Source organism: Megalobrama amblycephala, linkage group LG4, assembly GCF_018812025.1.
Source record: "Megalobrama amblycephala isolate DHTTF-2021 linkage group LG4, ASM1881202v1, whole genome shotgun sequence".
Taxonomy (NCBI): domain Eukaryota; kingdom Metazoa; phylum Chordata; class Actinopteri; order Cypriniformes; family Xenocyprididae; genus Megalobrama; species Megalobrama amblycephala.
Genome location: NC_063047.1, coordinates 53,644,484 through 53,664,281, shown reverse-complemented (window position 1 = coordinate 53,664,281; position 19,798 = coordinate 53,644,484). Strand labels below are relative to the sequence as shown.

Genomic DNA, 19,798 nt, shown 5'->3' with positions numbered 1-19,798 from the left:
AGCAAAGACTTAAGTTGAAAACTAAAAAAAGTTTATTATTATGAAAAGTGCATAAAAAAACTATTTTTAAATTTTATATGAAATGTATATTTTCCAAAACATGTTTTGCTCTAAAACTAAGAAAATCAGAGCCACAAATCTAAACAAGTTTTGCTCCAAATTTGAGGTTTATAACTCAAAACAATTAGCTTTTAGTAAGATTTTTTTGGGGCGCAGTACCAAAAGTTTCTACTAGATGAAATTCATCTCCCATTCATTTACAATGCTGTCATTTTCAACCATGAACAGTACAATTGTTACTATTTCTTACAGGACCAATTACCTTTTAGAATTATGTCCATGATTTTTTTTTTTTCCACATAGCAAGTGCCAAAACTTTTACCAAGTTTCGTAACATTCAAATGGATATAAAGAGTAGATCATAGTTAAATAATATTCACTAACTGTGATCCATCTGCATTGTTCAGGAGAAATAAGTCAACAAATTCACAGAGATAATATAGTGTGGATCCATTTGTACACAGAGACATTTATTACATTTTCACAGCAGGTTCAGATAGAGGAATGCCACCGACATATACAGAACAAGAGCGCAGAGAGGAATTGTGGAGCTAATTTAATTACTATTACTACATTAAGATAATTGTACGAGACAATGAGCTTTGTCACAAAAGAGACGTTGAAAAAAATTAAACTGTGTATACATCAATTAGATAAAACAATAACATCTGATTACTTATAAATTAAGAACATAGCATCAAAATACAAACATTTAAAGGTATCATTCACAAAGAAAGAAGCTCACTCTGATAAACCAGACAATACTACAGTTAACCAAGAGAGCAGAGACAAAGACTTGCATTGGTTCATATCAAAGATGTATGCGAACAAATGAAAAATACTGCAGAAATGTGTATGTAAAGTACAAGACCGTTGATTGGTTTATGCATCAACGAATATCTGTTTAAACTGCGGGAAATGTGTTGTTGCAAAACAGATAAGAAGTGTTTTTATTAAGCTGTGATTTTTAATATTATGATTGTAACGTGATATGTCCAGTAGCAGTCTTTGTCTCAGTGCTTTGTGGGCCTTTAGAGATTGTAACGGATGTGGTGGTTGGACAGAGCTGTTTATCCAGAGACGCGGTAATTGGCGTGGATCTCTGGCTTAATGTCGCACACCATCTTCAGCAGGTTTCCAAGCACAGCCTCCTTGTTCTGTTGAAAACTGCTCTGGATGCATCTCATCTTATCAATGGTCTCCTTATCCACCTCTACAGCAGAGTTTCCATGGGACCCTAGTGCCTGCAGGACCATGCAATGAGACATTTACTTTATGTAATAGTTGTATTCAGAACTAATACTAATGCACAAGCATGTTTCTTCTGATTACAGTACGGCGTTATTTGGATTTGTTAGGAATGTGTGACTCCTAGGGGTCCGAGATGGAACTGCAGAGGATTTGTGAGATTTTCATAACTGTTAAATGTAACTATTTATTGAACAATGTTTACCATGTTGTAAAAGCAATAACTTGAAGGTGTGCATCACAATGATTTTGTAAGGTGGCCAAGTAAAGCACAGAGTAGCTCACTGTTTTATTTTACTCTGATCTTATATATAACAGTGACTGCCCACTTTTTTTCCAGAATTTTTTTCCTATTAATTTATTCCCATAGGGGATTTTTTTTTTAAATTTGTGAGAGTTAATGAGTTATAAACCATGAACTGAAACAAACCAACAAGCTTCGAGGTGAATCACATTACGAAATTGGATTAAAAAATAAAAAAAATAAAATAAAAAAAATATATATATATATATATATATATATATATATATATATATATATATATATATATGTCAAAATCTGACAAAAAGTCAAAGGTAGGTCTGTCTGTAGTTAACGGCTTTAGTAAGGAAAAGAACTACAATCCCATGAAGCATTGCAAATGATATAAATGATCATTAATTTTATGTTGTGTGTATATAGAAACAACATATTTTATGGTTATAGCAAAAATATGCTATTAATAATTATATTATATTTTATATATATGTCATTCACAGTGCTTTATGGGAGAGGGCAGATGCCAAAGTGCTTGTTGGTAGAGTTTTTTGCAGAATCAAGGGTAATGTAGTTTTTCACCAGGAAATCCACTGTTAAAATATTTTTGAAATAATTTAAAAGAAGCATATACCAACTATTAAAGGGTTAGTTCACCCAAAAATAATGTCATTTATTACTCACCCTCATGTCGTTCCACACCCGTAAGTCTTCAGAACACAAATTAAGATATTTTTGTTGAAATCTGATGGCTCTGTGAGGCCTGGATAGGGAGCAATGACATTTCCTCTCTCAAGATCCATAAAGGTACTAAAAACATATTTAAATCAGTTCATGTGAGTACAGTGGTTCAATATTAGTATTATAAAGCGACGAGAATATTTTTTTGTGCACCAAAAAAAAACAAAATAACGACTTATTTAGTGATGGCCGATTTCAAAACACTGCTTCTTGAAGCTTCGGAGCGTTACGAATCAGCGTGTCGAATCAGTGGTTCGGAGCGCCAAAGTCACGTGATTTCAGCAGTTTGGAGGTTTGACACGCAATCCGAATCATGATTCGACATGCTGATTCATTATGCTCCGAAGCTTCCTGAAGCAGTGTTTTGAAATCGGCCATCATTATATAAGTCGTTATTTAGTTTTTTTGGCGCACCAAAAATATTCTCGTCGCTTTATAATATTAATATTAATATTAACACTGAACTCACAAGAACTGAATTTAAATATGTTTTTAGTACATAAATGGATCTTGAGAGAGGAAATGTCATTGTTGGCTATGTAGGCCTCACTGAGCCATCGGATTTCAACAAAAATATCTTCAATTGTGTTCTGAAGATGAACGAAGTTCTTACGGGTGTGGAACGACATGAAGGTGAGTAATAAATTACAGAATTTTCATTTTTGGGTGAACTAACCCTTTAACAACCTCATACCTCATAGTAGGTCTGTTTTAAAAGTTTGTAAGTTAACATTAAAAAAATAAATTCCCTTAAATATAATGAATGGGAATTCTCACCGCTGCCTCCTTTGTCTTAAATTCTTTCTCCCTTTGCAGACGGTACTGCTCAATCTCGGCCTGCGCCTCCTCTTTGGCCTGTTTCAGACGCCGATTCTTCCCTATTAAAACACACACACAATGCTCATAATAGTACATTAATATCAGTGCCAACTGTATAGAAAAATTAAAAAAGATAATGCAGTAAAATATTGCCCTAACAGGGAAATTCCTCTCTTGTATATGGGAAATGAGAGCCACCAACAGAAAATCCATTTAAAAACAGGAACTGAGTGAATGTCCAGTGAGTCAATGTCACTCTCCGCCAGTAAAGGAGATATTTAGTACGCTTACAGTCATTATTTCCTTCACTATAAAGAACAAATTTGAAACCTGAATATCTCCCACAGAAATATCAACAAAAATGTGCAAAATTCCTCAACAGAGTGATGAGTTCAAATCTGATTTCAAAGATTAAAATGTGGTGATGCAGAGATGTCCGTACTTACTTTGTGTTTTAAACCTTTACAAACATCATCACTGTAAATGAAATGAGCCATAAGGAATAATTACATTAAATGTAAACAATTGGTGTAAATATAATCAATCATACAGGCTTTTCTACCGAGCAGTTAGCAAGTCTGTCACCCGAAGAGAATGAGCAGTTGAAAAAACGGTAAATATTTCCACTTGATCGACAATGGAAATAATAGGATGTAATAATAAGAGAAATGTCCTTTTTAAAAATCAAGCTAATTCATTCATTTACACGTTGATATTTGTATACATAGATGACAGACTAATGGCTTGGTGGGCAGTTAGCATGTTTAGCTAAGCGCCAGTCTGTAGCGATGACAAGCAAAACGACAACTTACTTTTACGGGCTTCAGCGACCTTTTCTGCGGCTCTTTTCTCGGCCTGCAGCAGCTGCTGGATGCCCTGAGACTGGCTCGCCATTCTTCAGTAAGAGGTATATTTAAGACACAGCGGATGGAGATGTTTGGATGTCCGTATCTCCTGCAGTGGAAGGTCGACTGAACGTCAGCTGACAAGCGTCACACTGGACCGCTGATGACAATCACGTGACTGCACGAGACTAGTAGCGCGTCATAATTTCACGCTACCATTAGGGGGCGCGAGTGATGCAGTATATTTTTTAATCCGACAGTCTATGGTTTTAATTTATTTGATAAAACATTAAACTCACTGTTTTTAAATATTGAAATTTTATTTTTTTTATTTTCGCTACAAGGAGTTAGTATAGTAATTTATTAACTTAAAGTTTTAATCTCCAGATACATCAGAAGCTGAATCGTGTATTAGTCATTATTTTAAACACTGAATGCCACACCTTTCTCGCCACCAAACTAGACCTTACTTTTAAGCAATGGCCTGACCTGTGCTTGGTTAAATGTAGTGAATTTTTTATTGATAATGTGTTTAGTTAGTAGCTTCAGCTACATCCTGTTAAAAATTATTCTTCAAAATTAATTTTATTCCAATCAAGCGTATTATTTTGTCATGATATTGCAGCTTCACCTCTATAATGACTCGATTATAGTCTATTTACTGTATGCAGGGCCGGATTAACATAAGGGCTAGGTGGGGCTGAAGCCCCAGGGCCCGCGGGTAGAGGGGGGCCCGTGATTGGCTGGAGGAAATGAGATTGACAAGTCATAGGTGGTTGATTTTTGTCTAATAAAATAACAAGAAAAAATGATTGGAAAATATGCCTGACTGATAAATCACCGTCCAATCAAAATCACTTTACAATTCGCGCCATGACATCGGGAAACGCCTCTTTGCGTTATGCTATCGCAGGTAGACTAGAAAATGGGAAATTGGCCTCGCTGGTGTTCAAAATGATAAACAAAAGTGATAGTGGTGCGCAAAAAAAGGAAAAATAAGCTTGAAAGAGAGAAAAGGGATGCTAATCTTACAGCAAAAATTCCAAAACTAACTATTTCAGTTCACATAAAACATCCGAGCCAGACCCCGCGTGCAGTGGCAGCTCACAATTATCTTCACCCACCGACACCGTCGCCGATCTGCGTGCTTTACACGCTGAAGAAGGTGAGATAGCAGCTGCAGCAAGTTATTATTCTTATAACGAGTTAAGCCCTATTCGGATGGTAATTGTTTCTCATGAAAACCTAAGGTGTTTTCAACATTTACAGGGACGAGTCGATTGATTTTATTGCCGTTTGAATTCAGAATGTCAATGTTTTTTCTCTCATCATCATCACCCGCGTAAAAATCCCGAATTAACTTTCCTACTGTTTTTTGACGAACACCAATGTCGTGTGACTTGTCTCCACTATCTGCCTTTGAAGCACATCCTTTCAGTTGCAGTTCTGGTGCCTCCATCCGTACAACTCGACCTCGACACATTCACATCACATGTCAGCGGTAGTTACTCACGGGACACTGCACTTATTCGCAATGACAAAAGTTCTTTATTTGCTTGTGCTTTAAAGCCCTGCCAGTTAAACATGTCATTCGTGTGCTGTTCTGAGATGCGCTTTTTCTGAAGCGTGCACACACACACTTAAGCCTGTCAAACAGCACCTGACTACTGGACTTCATCTTTCGCGTCTGATTGCGCTATAATACTGTCAAATACACAAAAGGTTTACATAAACACAGTTGGTTATGTCCGAAGGGAGTTGAGAAAATCGGGCGCGTGCAGGTCTTAAAGTGACAGCATCCTAATAGTTAGCATGCGGACCCTTGTCCTTAAAGGGATAGTTCACCCAAAAATTGAAATCCTGTCATCACATACTCACTTTCAAGCTGTTTCTTTTTTCTGTTGAACACAAAAGAAAATATTTTAGAGAAGGTTCGTAACCAGACAGTTGATGGCACCCACTGATTTTTTTCCTACTATGGAAGTCAATGGGTGCCGTCAACTGTCTGGTTACCAACATGTAACATGTAAGTAATGACAATTTTCATTTTTGCGTGAACTATCTCTTTAAAATATTCATGGTAAAGTAATCATTGAGGAAGTAGGCTATGACTGAAGTATGACAAATGTTTTTGCTGCTTTTGGCAACCTGTTTGTTTGGAGTTCATATCTGGAGTTAATGCATTTGTTTGTAATGTGTTAAATAGCAAGGAATATTTAGTGTGCTTGTGCTTATATAAAATGATTTGATAAAATGAGATTTGTAAAAATATAAAAATAATAACAATAATAAAAAAAAAATTATTGTTGTACAAGACACTGTGACATGGCAATCAGATGAAAGGGGGCCCTTGGTGTTGCTATAGCCCCAGGGCCCAATGTGTTCTTAATCCGGGCCTGACTGTATGCAATGTAAATACATGTACAAAAGGGGCATTAAACAGTACTGTTTAATGCTGCTTATGTAGCCTACATGTATTTACATAAATGTGTACATAAATGCCATAGCAGATGCAGCTTCTGTTCCACCTTTGCCGTGTGAAAATGGCTTTATAGTTGATGGTTGAAAAACATGTAATCGGTATTTCCAGAAAGTAATGAGAATGATGGCAAAATGGCAAAAACACAAGTGTCCAGGCAAAAACACAAGTGTTTTTTTTTTCAGACTGGTGGAAAAAAAACATCCTAAATACACTTTTAAGTGTATATTTTATAGCACTTTATCTTTTTGCATCTATAGATTTCAATTACAATAAATATCATTAAAGGCCGTTTTCTCAAAATGAGTTTTTTCTCCTGCTCTGAGTCAGAAATCTCCACTTCAGCAGAACTTACATACACCCACTTTACTGTTTTATTTCTGTCAATTTTCTGAAGGTTTTTACAAAGGAATTTGTTGATATGTAATTTGCCTGATTTTATACAACATTTTATACCTAAAAAAATGGTGAAAATAATTTTTTTCTGGCCATTGATAGTATTTTCTGATTTATGGAGTGATAAAAAGAGATATCCACAATTCCCTCTGTAAAAATGTTTGTAATTTTTAATGTAATCAATCAGCTGGGGAAGTATGGTGATATCTATTAGTTTTTTTTTTTTACCCTATTCACCTGGGGTGTCTCACCTTAAAAAAATATTTTATTGAAAAATGTTATAATTGAACATTGTCTCCTTCAAAGTATGCACATTGTGAGTGTACACAACGCTCCCAGTGATTTTTCTATTCTTCATAGCATCCCTGGAAGTCTTCAGGTGGGATGGCGTTCAGAGCCTGTGTAGTGACCATTCCACGTAAATCAAAAAAAACAATGACCATTGATTTGACTTTTGATTTGCTTATACAAGTTTATTGGGGGGCGAGTAGACTGGGTAAACCCAGCCTGATCTGCCGGCGATTTGATATCGCCCGGCAACTCAGTCTGGAAACCCGTACATTCATTTCTACTGCTTCTGTTACACTTTTGTGGGAACCAATCACAGACTGGCTTTATCCACCTTGCTTGCTATTGGCGGGTATAACACGATGACAATAGAGAAGCGACGGCAAGCACGACCGTCAATCCAATTCCTTTTAACCTCTCGACGATGCTGAATGACTTCTTTAGTTTAGCAAACAAATCGCTCGAGTGGGTGTAAATACCACTCACTTTCATGGTTTTTTTTTGCACAACCTGCAAAAATCACTCAATGCCATTGCTGCTTCTGCAAACCGCTGATCAATGCTACAAACTAAACCTGTCTGGAGTTTTCGCGTCGCTCTGCAAAGTACGTCACCCGGATCGTTGATCTGATTGGTTGAAGGACAATCCAGTTGCGTGAATAATGCTCGTTGATCACTCCTCTTGTGCAGTAGAAAATACATAGCAAACTCCCCAGACCAATGTTCAATTTTAAATTGTGCTTGATCTAGTGATAGCCAGACAAGGGGGCGAGGTGATGTGGGTGTGTGCCATTCTGAATTTGTTTCTTTGTCTTAGGATCGTACTCCTGTGATTACTTTTGTGGCTCTCTTTCCAAACGGGCCAACAGGTCTTGGCACATGAGTTGATGGTGTTCCTTCTGATCAAGTGACAAGTTCTTGGAACAAGTTTTGTATACATCTCATGTTCAAATCATGATTACATGAACAACTGACTTGGTAATTCTCGTTTGCTCTGGAATCATTCTAATAGTGAGCCGTCAGTCTTGGTTGACAACAGACCGATGACAGGGTCATGGGCGGCCAAGGCTCATTGATGCATGTGATTTAGTAAACAAGACTCAGACCAGTACCGGCTAAGTGTAATATTTTTGCTGGCATGATTGTGGCCCATTGCCGGCAGTGTCGACTCAGTTTCTGTACCCAGATTCGACCCAGTACCAGCTAAGTGTCGTATTTTTGCTGCCATGATTATGGCCCAATGCCGGCAGTTTCAGCTCAGTTTCCGTACCCAGACTCGGCCCAGTACCAGCTAAGTGTTCAATTCTTGTCGGAGTGATTGTGGCCCAATGCCAGCATTTTTGGCAGACGGACATTTTTGGGCCGATTCTGGGGCGTCATTCATCCTGCGTCCATCCTGAGTTTGGCTACCTGAGATACCCTTCAGGGGTCTAGTGGAGTCCATGCCTCTACGGGTCAGGGCTGTTTTGGCAGTTAAATGGGGACAAACACAATATTATGAAGGTGGTCATAATGTTATACCTGATTGGTGTATATATATGTGTCTGTGTGTGTGTGTGTGCACTGTGATCCTGAGTTCATGAAGTGTGTGAACGTGTGACATCAGTACCGAATAGCCAATCACGTGTCTTGAAACAAGCGAAACTGATTCATGTCTCGCGAGAGAGTCAGAGTGTTTATTGCATTAGACGTGTACCTTTGTTCACAGCTGATCCAGTTTCGGTTTGAAATCTCTTACCTAGTGCATAACCTGCTCCGGAGCAGGTTAGCTGTGGAGCATAAGCTACGGCAATGAACACCACTTTCATGGTGCCTAAAACCCGTTTGGTGCAAAGTAAACTGATACATACAGTGGGTACGGAAAGTATTCAGACCTACTTAAATTTTTCACTCTTTGTTATATTGCAGCCATTTGCTAAAATCATTTAAGTTTTTTTTTTTTTTTTTTTCCTCATTAATGTACACACAGCACCCCATATTGACAGAAAAACATTTATTAAAATTTTTAAAAAAGATTTATTAAAAAAGAAAAACTGAAATATCACATGGTCCTAAGTATTCAGACCCTTTGCTGTGACACTCATATATTTAACTCAGGTGCTGTCCATTTCTTCTGATCATCCTTGAGATGGTTCTACACCTTCATTTGTGTCCAGCTGTGTTTGATTATACTGATTGGACTTGATTAGGAAAGCCACACACCTGTCTATATGAGACCTTACAGCTCACAGTGCATGTCAGAGCAAATGAGAATCATGAGGTCAAAGGAACTGCCTGAAGAGCTCAGAGACAGAATTGTGGCAAGGCACAGATCTGGCCAAGGTTACAAAAAAAATTCTGCTGCACTTAAGGTTCCTAAGAGCACAGTGGCCTCCATAATCCTTAAATGGAAGACGTTTGGGACGACCAGAACCCTTCCTAGAGCTGGCCGTCCGGCCAAACTGAGCTATCGGGGGAGAAGAGCCTTGGTGAGAGAGGTAAAGAAGAACCCAAAGATCACTGTGGCTGAGCTCCAGAGATGCAATCGGAAGATGGGAGAAAGTTGTAGAAAGTCAACCATCACTGCAGCCCTCCACCAGTCGGGGCTTTATGGCAGAGTGGCCCGATGGAAGCCTCTCCTCAGTGCAAGACACACGAAAGCCCGCATGTAGTTTGCTAAAAAAACACCTGAAGGACTCCAAGATGGTGAGAAATAAGATTCTCTGGTCTGATGAGACCAAGATAGAACTTTTTGGCCTTAATTCTAAGCGGTATGTGTGGAGAAAACCAGGCACTGCTCATCACCTGTCCAATACAGTCCCAAAAGTGAAGCATGGTGGTGGCAGCATCATGCTGTGGGGGTGTTTTTCAGCTGCAGGGACAGGACGACTGGTTGCAATCGAGGGAAAGATGAATGCGGCCAAGTACAGGGATATCCTGGACGAAAACCTTCTCCAGAGTGCTCAGGACCTCAGACTGGGCCGAAGGTTTACCTTCCAACAAGACAATGACCCTAAGCACACAGCTAAAATAACGAAGGAGTGGCTTCACAACAACTCCGTGACTGTTCTTGAATGGCCCAGCCAGAGCCCTGACTTAAACCCAATTGAGCATCTCTGGAGAGACCTAAAAATGGCTGTCCACCAACGTTTACCATCCAACCTGACAGAACTGGAGAGGATCTGCAAGGAGGAATGGCAGAGGATCCCCAAATCCAGGTGTGAAAAACTTGTTGCATCTTTCCCAAAAAGACTCATGGCTGTATTAGATCAAAAGGGTGCTTCTACTAAATACTGAGCAAAGGGTCTGAATACTTAGGACCATGTTATGATATTTCAGTTTTTCTTTTTTAATAAATCTGCAAAAATGTCAACAATTCTGTGTTTTTCTGTCAATATGGGGTGCTGTGTGTACATTAATGAGGAAAAAAATGAACTTAAATGATTTTAGCAAATGGCTGCAATATAACAAAGAGTGAAAAATTTAAGGGGGTCTGAATACTTTCCGTACCCACTGTACCTTGCTAGTCACTAAACCGGCTTTTTGGTATTGGCCCCTGGTTTCCTGTTTTGTTTTGTAATTAAATTTCTTTTGCTTAGTTCCTTGTCTGTCTTCCTTGTTCCTTGTGTTACCAAAACAGAAAATATAAAAATAAAATCTAACTCAAAATATTAACAAAAACTACAATATCATCAATGATACTAAAATAACACTGTGCTCCTCTACACATTGTGGGCTTTATTTTAAACATTTGCAACACGGTTATGTCATTTCAAAATAAATCAATAAAATAAAAGCAGAATGGTCTGAAGAGCTAGGAGCTGAATGACACCTTGGAGAAATCTACTGACAGAGTGAATGGAACTCCATCTTGTTCATGACTCAGTTCATTATTTATTACAGGACTAAGTTGGCTATACTGTACCCAAGTATGGATAAAACATGCAATCACTGCAACGCTACTGAGGCAAATAATATTTTGGTCATGTTCCAAACTGAAAAGGTTTTGGTTTTCAGTTATTGATATTTATATAGCTTGTAATATAAGAATTCAACCTAACCCAATAATTTCTATATAAGAACAGCAATAATATTATACAGCTTGTTCTCTATCTATAGTTATTTGAACATTAGTCACCAGCTTCATTACTGAAAAAAAAAAAAAAAAAAAAAAACGGCCACTTTACACCGGTTTAACTGCTTGGACAAATATCATGGCAGCAACTCAATGCATTTAGACATGGTCAAGATGATCTGCTGAAGTTCAAACTGAGCATCAGAATGGGGATGAAAGGTAATTTAAGTAACTGGGTGTTGCTGCCAGACGGGCTGGTCTGAGTATTTCAGAAACTGCTGATCTGCTGGGATTTTCATGGATAACCATCTGTAGGGTTTACAGAGAATGTCCCGAAAAAGATCAAATATCCTGTGAGCAGCAGTGTTTGAAAATGCCTTGTTGATGCCAGAGGTCAGAGCAGAATGACCAGACTGGTTTGAGCTGATAGAAAGGCAACAGTAACTCAAATAATGATTAGTTACAACTGAGGTCTGCAGAAGAGAATCTCTAAAAGCACAACACATCGAACCTTGAAGCGAACCTACGTCGAACCTCGAACACGTTGAACCTACAGCAGCAGAAGCCACACTGGTACCACTCCTGTCAGCTAAGAACAGGAAACTGTGTGAGGCTACAATTCACTCAGGCTCACCAAAATTGGAATATAGAAGATTGGAAAAAACCTAGTCTGATGAGTTTCGATTTCTGCTGCAACATTCAGAATTTTGCATAAACAACATGAAAGCATGGATCCATCGTGCCTTGTATCAATGCTTCAGGCTGCTGCTGGTGGTATAATGGTGTGGAGGATATTTTCTTGGCTCACTTTGGTCCCGTTAGCACCAACTGAGCATTGTTTAAAAGTCACAGCCTTCCCGAGTATTGTTGCTGACCATGTCCATCCCTTTATGACCAAATTCTGATGGCTACTTCCAGCAGGATAACGCGCCATGTCAGAAAGCTAAAATCATCTCAAACTGGTTTCTTGAACATGACAATGAGTTCACAATACTCAAATGTCCTCCACAGTCACCAGATCTCAGTCCAATAGAGCACCTTTGGGATGTGGTTGAACAGGAGATTTGCATCACGGATGTGCAGCTGACAAATCTGCAGCAACTGTGTGATGCTATCACGTCAATATAATTCAACACAAAATGTGCACATTTTCAACACAAAATGCAAAACGCCCAAGAACTACACCTCAGACTCTACAGGCCTCAGTTAACATGTCAAATGTTAAAGTTCATGACAGACCACAAGACTTCTGGAACAATGGCCTTTGGACAGACAAGACAAGAGTGGAGATGTTTAGCCATAATGCACAGTGCCAAGTTAGGTGAAAACCAAACACAGCATATCAGCACAAACACCTCATACTATCTGTTCATTATGCTGGAGGAGGGTTGATGATTTTTGGCCTGTTGTACAGCCACAGGACCTGGCCACCTTGCAGTCATTGAGTTGACCATGAACTCCTCTGTATACCAAAGCATTCTAGAGTCAAATGTGAGGCCATCTGTCCGACAGCTAAAGCTTGGCTTATATTGGGTCATGCAACAGGATAACGATCCCAAGAACACCAGCAAATCTACCACAGAATGGCTGAAAAAGAAAAGAATCAAGGTGTTTCAATGGCCCAGTCAAATTCTAGACCTCAACCCAATTGAAATGCTTAGTCTGTCACCCATGGCTTTTCCATTTTGACTTTATTTTTTGTTAAATAAATAATGATGGTGTAATATGTCATTTGTTGTTGTTCATCTGAGGCTGTATACCTAATTTTAAGACCTGCTAATGTCATGACCAGATGATTTTTTATTATGTTCTGATATGTAAAACCATAAAATTCTAAAGGGTGTCCTTTCTTTTGCATGTGACTTTGTGTGTGTGTGTGTGTGTGTGTTTCTTTACATTTGGGACTGTTATGGGTTGGGGTAGTAATTAATTGGTAGAAAATCGGTAGAATGGGTAGAAAATTTACAAAATCGTGGTGAATATTCACCACCTTTCACTCCACTAGCAACAGTCCTGCTTATAATAGAGGAGTCTTCCAGAAACTTTGTTTTTAGAAACGTTGTTTCTAAATAAATAAAATAGATATAAAATTCATTTAAAGTACTGAAAATCAATATGAAGAAGAAGACAACAAAATAACATTTCCACTGGAACAGTATGTATGTATGAGTATACGAATGTGTTAAAGGATTAGTTCACTTTCAAATGAAAATTTCCTGATAATTTACTCACCCCTATGTCTTTCTTTTTTCAGTCGAAAAGAAATGAAGGTTTTTGATGAAAACATTCCAGCAGAATTTTTCTCCATATAGTGGACTTCAATTGAGCCCAAATGGTTGAAGGTCAAAATGACTCAATTACAAAGATTCATTGCAGCTTCAAAACGTTCTACACGATCCCAGACGAGGAATAAGGGTCTTATCTAGAGAAACCATCGCTCATTTTCTAAAAAAAATAAATAATAATAATTAGAATAGAATAATGAGACACAAACCTTTACATTCAATCGCATTTGGTCCCATTAATTTTTGATCACAGTGCATACACGTACAAACTTTTAGTCCAAAAGTGCGCACATTTGTAGAAATACACATTTACCTCATATTTAATTAGATAGAATATAAGTCAGGCCGTGCGTAGGGTTTCATTATTACCGAGGTCAGAAAATGTTTATTAGGGTTTGTTTTCTCGTAGTTTCTTTTGTGCTTTATTTAAGCTATAATAAAGTAGCCTAATTATGCAGCGCACGCCGGCACATTTGCGCATGCAATTCTTGAGTGCGCGCCACGAGCACAGTATAACGGCTGATTGGAGAGTCATGTTAATTTTTCTGAGTTTTACCAACATAGCCTGAAAACATCTCATCTGACTGCAGTTCACTGTTGTTCAAGTGAAGCTCCCTCGTCGTCACCTGCAACTTTTCCGTGTTTTTTTTTCATTTTTTTTTAAAGATTTTTATTTTTGGTATTTTATATGCTGCTCTCTCTCTCTTTCTATATATATCGCCATCACCTGCTTTCAAATGGAGCGACATTTAATAGACAGAACCATAGATCACTGACAAGCCACACAATATCGCGTTCATATCGCAGATGAATCGCCTTCGATAATGAACGCGATATTGCGTGGCTTGTCAGTGAACTACTGCTCTGTCTATTAAATGCCGCTCCATTTGAAAGCAGGTGATGGCGATTTTAACAATTTATGTTTTAACAATAAATGCTCATCTTCAACTAGCTCTCTTCTTCTTCTTCTCTATTAGAATTCCGGCAGTGTAGACATTGCTAAGTGTATTACTGCCCTCCACAGGTCAAAGTTTGAACTAATTGTTATATACTTGCACTAGCATATTGTATATGACAATTTAGTTCAAACTTTGACCTGTGGAGGGCAGTAATACACTTAGCAGTGTCTATACTGCTGGAATTCAAATAGAGAAGAAGAAGAGAGCTAGATCAAGATGGGCATTTATGGTTAAAAAGTATACATTTTTAAAAAATTTTTAGAAAATGAGCGATGGTTTCTCTAGATAAGACCCTTATTTCTCGTCTGGGATCGCTGTAAACTGTAATTTTGACCTTCAACCGTTTGGGCTCCATTGAAGTCCACTATATGGAGAAAAATCCTGGAATGTTTTCATCAAAAACCTTAATTTCTTTTCGACTGAAGAAAGAAAGACATGAACATCTTGGATGACATGGGGGTGAGTAAATTATCAGGAAATTTTAATTTGAAAGTGAACTAATCCTTTAATGTGTGGAAATAGCACCATCTAATGGACTTTTTTTTTATAATTACTCTGAAAACAACCTACTGATATTTGGTGTCCCAGACAGACAGACATCTGCTGACCATCCATTTAATCTCAACACACTGAGTATGAGGGAGTGACTGGTTCTCTCTTAAAGTAAAGTGATTCGTGAAAGACATTCAATCACTTCAGCAGTTCTGTATCTCGACAAGAGCCGTTCTGCAGCCTCCTACTCCCACACCCCTCGTGTCAATGACCATAAATGAACACCTGTCTGTCTTCTACTTTGAAATATATACAGTATATGCAGCAGTAATACTCACTCTTGACCACACACGCACACGCACACGCACAGACACACACGCGCACACACACATTGTTGCAGGGCTCGGAGGGTCGTGTGGTAAACGTCATAAGCCTGTGGCAGCACTGGAGTGAGCGGAAACCCCTCCCGAATCCCAACTCAACTCCTCCAACCCCAGTCAAAGAAAAGAGGAATACCGAGGAATCAGGAAACAAGGACAAATACCACAATACACCATTACAGTAAGCCAATGAACTATTCTATCACATACGCAATTTTGTTCGCACGCAAATGGTGTTTGGTGTGCCGCGAGTCTCGGTTACGCGCGTTTGTATTCAATTGTTTTGCTGTTTTTTCCAAAGGAAAAGGCCAGGCAGCATTAGCAGGGCAGCGCTAGCAGCGGCTAACGTCCCACCAGCACAGGAAAGCCAATGAACATGTTCAGTAAGCCTATAAAATATGTTCTGCAGTTTGTCAACTGTCAGTAAATGTTATTTGTGGCGGTTATGGATGTGTGAGTTTGTGTTATATCTGAAAGCAAAGAAAGAGACGTCCGTCACTCTTTTTAAACTTTTGACAACAGCGGTAAGATCAGGGTCTGTGCTGTTAACCAGATAAACTGCGGTTTATTAACCTTTGCCAGCTCAACCAGTCGCATATTATTAGTATGTAATGTTATTCTGTCAGATTGTGTCAAATGTGCACCGAGGAGGAATGTTGAGAAGGGCTTTCAGTGTGTTTGTGCATAGGGAAATTGTTCCATTCCATTGAACAGTGATGGGGAAAAATCCTTTGAATTTCCTCTTTTACATAATGATCATAAAGTATTTGAATTACCCTTACTAAACATTACTGTAGTGGCACCGTTGTAAAATTATGGCATCAGATGATGATAATGGTGTGTAGTAGAGCTGAATGATAGTCATGAACATTTGACAACTAAATGTTGAATGACTTTTGTATTTGGTATTGTGTGTGTATGTATATATATATATATATATATATATATATATATATATATATATATATATATATATATAAACTAAATACAAAAATTATTCAGTGTCTTCTGGTTGTCAAACTTTCATGTCCATAATTCATAATTCCAAGTGTGCTTGTGCTGGCTTCATTTAAAAATAAATTGCGTTTGGTTTGATATTTGTTATAATGCAATACATAACATGCAGCATAATATGCAATTCATGCAGTTATGTGTGACACAAGCCAAGTGTACAAATATATTTTGTGGCCACTATATGCTTAGAATAAAAATGAACTAAATCACTCACAGTCATTTTGCTTATTCCTAGTCTGTTTTGGTTCATATCTGCCATTGACAACTGATAGTGTATGCTAATGTTTGTGAACAGTGTTTTGGATTTTGAGCAACGTGCTCTTCATTTCCTGTGGGAGAACTGTCTTTGATGGCAGTAATTATTAAAACGTGGTATAAAACATCCAGAATGCATTTATCCTGGATTACAATGGAAGATCACACACTGTTTATATGGCTTTGATCGCCATTATGTTATTGTTAACAAAGTGATGACAGTCACCAGAAGCTGACTTTGTTTACATGTTGTGTTTGGTGTCCCGTTCTTCAGACGCTCATATAAAGGACTCATAAAGGACATTCCTCCGCTAGTGTACTCAGAAGTGCTATTCAAGCAGCTGTGCCCCCACAGAGCTGTTCTGTTGCACACAGCAAATCCTTGTTGAGCTAAACTCCCACTGATGTGCATTAACCAGCCTAATTGTGTTATGGGTGAGAGAGGATTATACAGCACAGTGGTTATTTTACAGCTCTATGATGTGTTTTCACAGATGGGTCTGGCTTTTGCTTTTGAGCTGTCATTGAAATTATTAGGGCCAGAGAACTGATGGTGCGAGGACCCTCTCGGAATTGCGCTGTTTTTGGTATTGATTTTATTACTGGTTTCACACTTGCTTCGATTGCTTGGCTGATCCCCCTCCCTCTGCCTCTGCAGGTCTCGTTTCACATTGTAAAACATTCCACATTGTGAATAGGAGGAAGTATGCACATTTTTAATGTTCAACCAATATACATTTTTTGATTACGATATATTAGAGAGCAGGGATATAAAGCTGTTTATATATAATATAATATCACACTATTTATGTTTATTTTTATTATTTATTTTAAAGATAGTAAATGGCACATTGTAATGAAATATATATTTATTTTAAATAATATTTACTAAATTAGATATTATTTGTTAATGAGTCCACCTCCCTTTTAAAGGGTTAGTTCACCCAAAAATGAAATTTCTCACCCTCATGTCATTCAAACCTGTACGTAAGACCTTCATTCATCAACACAAATTAAGATATTTTTGATGAAATCCGTGAGCCGGCTCATTATTGGCACACGCATGCTCACGTGAACAGCATCGGCCAATACTGAGTCAGCATTCTGACCTAGAACCCGGAAGTGCTGCACTGTGTTTACTACGTCAACAGTGTAGAAGAATGACAGGGACGAGAATAAAGAATAAAGTCATTATCTTTGTCTTCTTATCTTTTCATAACATTATTTCTTATCTTTTCTTAACATTCACAACTATGTCTTTACTACCTTTCTGGGCCTTGAAAGTGGTAATAGCGTACGTTGCAGTCTATTGGAGGCCAAAGCTCATGGATTTTATCAAAAATATCTTAATTTGTTCCACATTTTACTTTTGCTTTTGAATTGGCAGCAATCGGGGGCGGCAATTGCTTGAATGGTGGATTCGTTATTATTTTTAATGAAAAACACAACAACAATACAGTGCAATGACAAACTATCTTATTTTAAACTTTTATTATCAAATGAAGAGTTTGGTTCCAAAACGCAATAACTCCATTTTGATTAATTTGAGTAAAAAGGTGTTTTCTTTACCAAGAAAGTGGCAAGATGAAAACCACTATTTTCTGTTTCAAACTTTCACATAGCATCTTTTGGTTATAAAAACATAAAAAATTCAAATCTACATTTTGATTTTAAAAAGTTTATTATAAAAACGTATTATTTTTTCCCCCAAAATGCAATAAATCCATGACACTTTTTTTTCAAAATGCAATTAATCCATCAATATAAAAGTTATTTTTCAAATTGAAAATACACAACAAAGTAAGTTGATTCATATACATGACAGAGTCTAAACTTTGCCAATATTTATCTTATATACAGGCATTTTACTAAAAATACATTCAGCCGTCGCTCCCAAAATGAATCTTGTTAATGTTATAAATTATTTGTCATTACCGATTAAAGAGTATCTGGCGCCACCGCACGGTTAAATAAACACATTTGCCGAGTACATTGGTATTAAAAACGGCTTTTAAAAAAGCCTTCAATGTTTACAGTGGGTGGAATGGAGCGCTGTGATCGGTTGAGCGGATATATCGCGTTCTGCAGAGAAGGGAGACTGGCGTTTGTCGCGTTTTGGAAAGAAAGGGAGAAAACATGACAGAATAACACGACGGATAGCGCATTTTGCACAAAATTAATAAATGACTTTTCAATACCGACCAGATACAATACTGATTTTGGTGAAAATGACGTTTATCGCGTTTTGGAACCAAACTCTTCAAATGAACAAGACAGCTTTATTAACAAAACAAATAAGCATGGCATACACCATGCTATAACAAATAAGTTACACAAAGTTTAAATAAACTGAATCAGCAAACACTGTAGAACCAAATAAATAAGAAACAAATATAAACTCGCTTATATTAAACAGAACATTTATTAAAAAAACAAATAAGACAGCTTGGATTAAAGGCGCAGCATACACCGTGCTCTAATAAAAAATAACAAATAAATTACACAAAGATTAAATAAAAAAAGTAAAAATCAGCAAACAATGTGAAACCAAATAAATTCTTCTTGTCAGTCAGCTTGCCTCACTCTCATCACATGATAAATGAAATATGACTCCTGCTGCTGATCTGTGCTGCAACTCTCATTCAGCTCACGCTGAATTGAGCAGACGCGCTCAGTTTTTAATTGTAGTGTCTGTTCTCTAACTGAACTAAAATAATTTTTATTACTATATAAAATCAAAACGAAGGTGGGGGTGGTGACGCTTTGGGCAGGTCATGTAATCGGTGTGCGGCTGAACACCATGTAACAACGGTAACACAGACTATTGCAGCAAGCCTAATCCCCGCCTATGGACAGTTGGACAAAGGGTTATTAACAGAACAGTTATTGTAAGGGTAGGTTTATCAGAGAAAATTGTATCGTACTATTTCTAATATTTAAACAGGATTATGGTAAAAATGGAGCGTTTTGCTTCGGGAGGAACTGACAGAACGGCGGTTTCTTTCAGTTTTTTTCTGTGTTTCTGACCTAAACACTGCGTTCAGATTTTTCGACTTGGTGTTCTCCATATTTACAATTCTTTGCAGCCATTAGCCACTGCCTACAATGCACTGGTTCCACAGAATTTGGAAAAGGCTGGAGATTATTTTATGCGCAGCTTGTCAGTGCTGTACGGCTCTGTGATCAGTAGTAAATGCTGCTCCATCTGAAAGCCAGAGGACGCTCTTG

General features: G+C 37.8%; 2 protein-coding genes across 5 annotated transcripts in view; one reads left to right on the top strand and one right to left on the bottom strand.

Annotated features, from left to right (window-relative positions):
• Window positions 1-500: 500 nt before the first annotated feature.
• Window positions 501-4,137, bottom strand: atp6v1g1 (ATPase H+ transporting V1 subunit G1). The gene is made up of 3 exons (XM_048189999.1): window positions 3,937-4,137; window positions 3,083-3,183; window positions 501-1,304 (listed from the first exon to the last, which is right to left on the bottom strand). The coding sequence occupies exons 1-3, from the start codon at window positions 4,016-4,018 to the stop codon at window positions 1,131-1,133; spliced, it is 357 nt and encodes a 118-aa protein (XP_048045956.1). The 5' UTR covers window positions 4,019-4,137; the 3' UTR covers window positions 501-1,130.
• Window positions 4,138-15,151: 11,014 nt separating this feature from the next.
• fer (fer (fps/fes related) tyrosine kinase) overlaps window positions 15,152-19,798 on the top strand; it is a 56,972-nt gene continuing 52,325 nt past the window's right edge. For 2 of the 4 annotated variants that reach the window (XM_048189995.1, XM_048189994.1), the window contains exons 1-2: window positions 15,152-15,482; window positions 15,603-15,684. The gene's annotated coding sequence lies outside the window, so the exon portion shown is untranslated. The remainder of the gene's footprint in view (window positions 15,483-15,602; window positions 15,685-19,798) is intronic. The other 2 variants (XM_048189993.1, XM_048189992.1) reach the window with 2 other exon arrangements.